At 39.5% G+C, this 1,751-nt stretch overlaps 1 protein-coding gene across 1 annotated transcript in view; it reads right to left on the bottom strand.

The window, feature by feature from the left end:
* Nucleotides 1-1,321, bottom strand: part of LOC138052606 (ubiquitin-conjugating enzyme E2 Z-like) — an 11,159-nt gene extending 9,838 nt beyond the window's left edge. Inside the window, exons 1-2 of the mRNA XM_068899140.1 lie at nucleotides 1,178-1,321; nucleotides 483-555 (exon numbers count right to left, since the gene is read on the bottom strand). Of these exons, the coding sequence (XP_068755241.1) occupies nucleotides 483-555; nucleotides 1,178-1,317 (213 nt within the window). The 5' untranslated portion in view covers nucleotides 1,318-1,321. The remainder of the gene's footprint in view (nucleotides 1-482; nucleotides 556-1,177) is intronic.
* Between the last annotated feature and the right edge of the window lie 430 nt (nucleotides 1,322-1,751).

Below are 1,751 nucleotides of genomic sequence, written 5' to 3'. Positions count from 1 at the left end.
CATTCTAGCGCTGAAGCACTAATTGGGGACACTGTAAACTGAAATCAACAATTAACGCAAATCAAGTCAAATACATGTATTAGTTTTGAGGAGAGGGAAAAACCGGAGTACCCGGAGAAAAACCACTTGGTGCAGAGTAGAGATCCAACAAACTCAACCCACATATGACGCCGGGACCAGGAATCGAACCCGGGCCACATTGGAGGGAGGCGAGTGCTCTCTCCACTGTGCCATCCCTGCACAGAGGAAAGACAGTTTACTGTTCTTGCCATCTAACATGGCCACCATCAGGTCAGATACAAACCATCAATGGGAGGGGTCCAAATCAATGATGTCAGTCATCAGACAAGGGTTGAAAAAACCTCTGGTGATGTCTGGCCTTCAATCTCTCCAGAACTTAAACAAATTTTCTAGGAAAGGAGCAGACTCGGTATTATCTACAAGGGCACGATTTAAGCTTAATCTCACTTTGAATGACAAACCTTTGTGATGTCATTTTCATCTGCCGCAATATGCAGTCCAGGAGGAGGTTCTTTGTACATATTTGTAATATCCCTGCATGGTAATATACAATATAAAATCAACAGTGAAGATTAGTAAAGGACATACCATACCCAAACTTATTTTATTTGACTTCTACTGACATAATGTACGTAATCTACCGAATTCGATTGGCAAGCAAAAATTTAATCGATGTGGGATACGTACACGGTATGTTAATTTGCACTGTGCGAAACTTTTATCCTTGTTTGGGTTAGAGTTGAGGGATAAAAACACGTTTTGCTCAACCTCTACCGATTTATGCCTTACAGTTGGTAGAACTCTTTACGATCGCATGTAACGACAAATAAAATACCTCAGACATGGGCTTATTTAAATTTTCCATGTTGAAGACCACTCGACCGAGCAAAATGCTATTAAACATGGTAATTTTCAGCTAATGTCGGGTTAAGTGAACATTGGAAATCATTTAGCTGTCAAGGCAAACAGCAACATTCGTTAAACAATAGACTTAAATACTGGGTTTGCAACTGTTGTAATCAGCTAAAAGCGAGACTGGCGAGAAACACGATCGAAGCCTCAGATTAAAATTTCAAAGATTTCACTTCAAGCCCTTGATGTTTTACTCAGGTTAAAGACAATTCGATTAAAGAGAACAAAAACATTAGGCATTTACCTCTGTATCCTAAAAATACAAAGAGCTGAAAACATTTCCTTCGGATATGCAGCATAAAGCAAAGGTCCTTGTGGTGTTTTGGACTGCAGCAACTTAAACAGTGGTTCTTTTGCCGCCATCTTGCAAATTAATGACGTCATAGTAAATTTCGAGCTTCCTGGTTTTTAGTACCTCTCAAGCACTTTTAATCGCGCCGGAATGGGTCGACTCTACAAGGAACAAATGGTTCACAAAATGGCCGAACTTATGGTGACTGAACACAGTTTTCGAGCGCGTCCTTGCTAACGCACTGCAACGCGCGCAAGGATTGCAAAAAAATAAACATGGCTTCAATACAGCAATTATTTTATTTGCTCAATGCTTCCGCTATCTGTATTATTTCTTCTCACAATTCAACAAAGTGTTTTGATGGTTTTAGTCTTTTATGAGAAATGTATGTTAGAAAAGGTATCGATGCAAAGAACTCCGCAATTCGCAGATTTTTCTTTGTTATCGAAAGAACCTCGAAAGAACCCAGTTAAATGCAGTGTATGCGTAGTAAGTTAAAAAATTGCGATTAAATGTGGAATAGCTT

Source organism: Montipora capricornis, chromosome 6 (genome assembly GCF_036669925.1).
Source record: "Montipora capricornis isolate CH-2021 chromosome 6, ASM3666992v2, whole genome shotgun sequence".
In the NCBI taxonomy this organism is placed as follows: domain Eukaryota; kingdom Metazoa; phylum Cnidaria; class Anthozoa; order Scleractinia; family Acroporidae; genus Montipora; species Montipora capricornis.
This window is presented reverse-complemented; position numbering and strand designations above follow the sequence as displayed.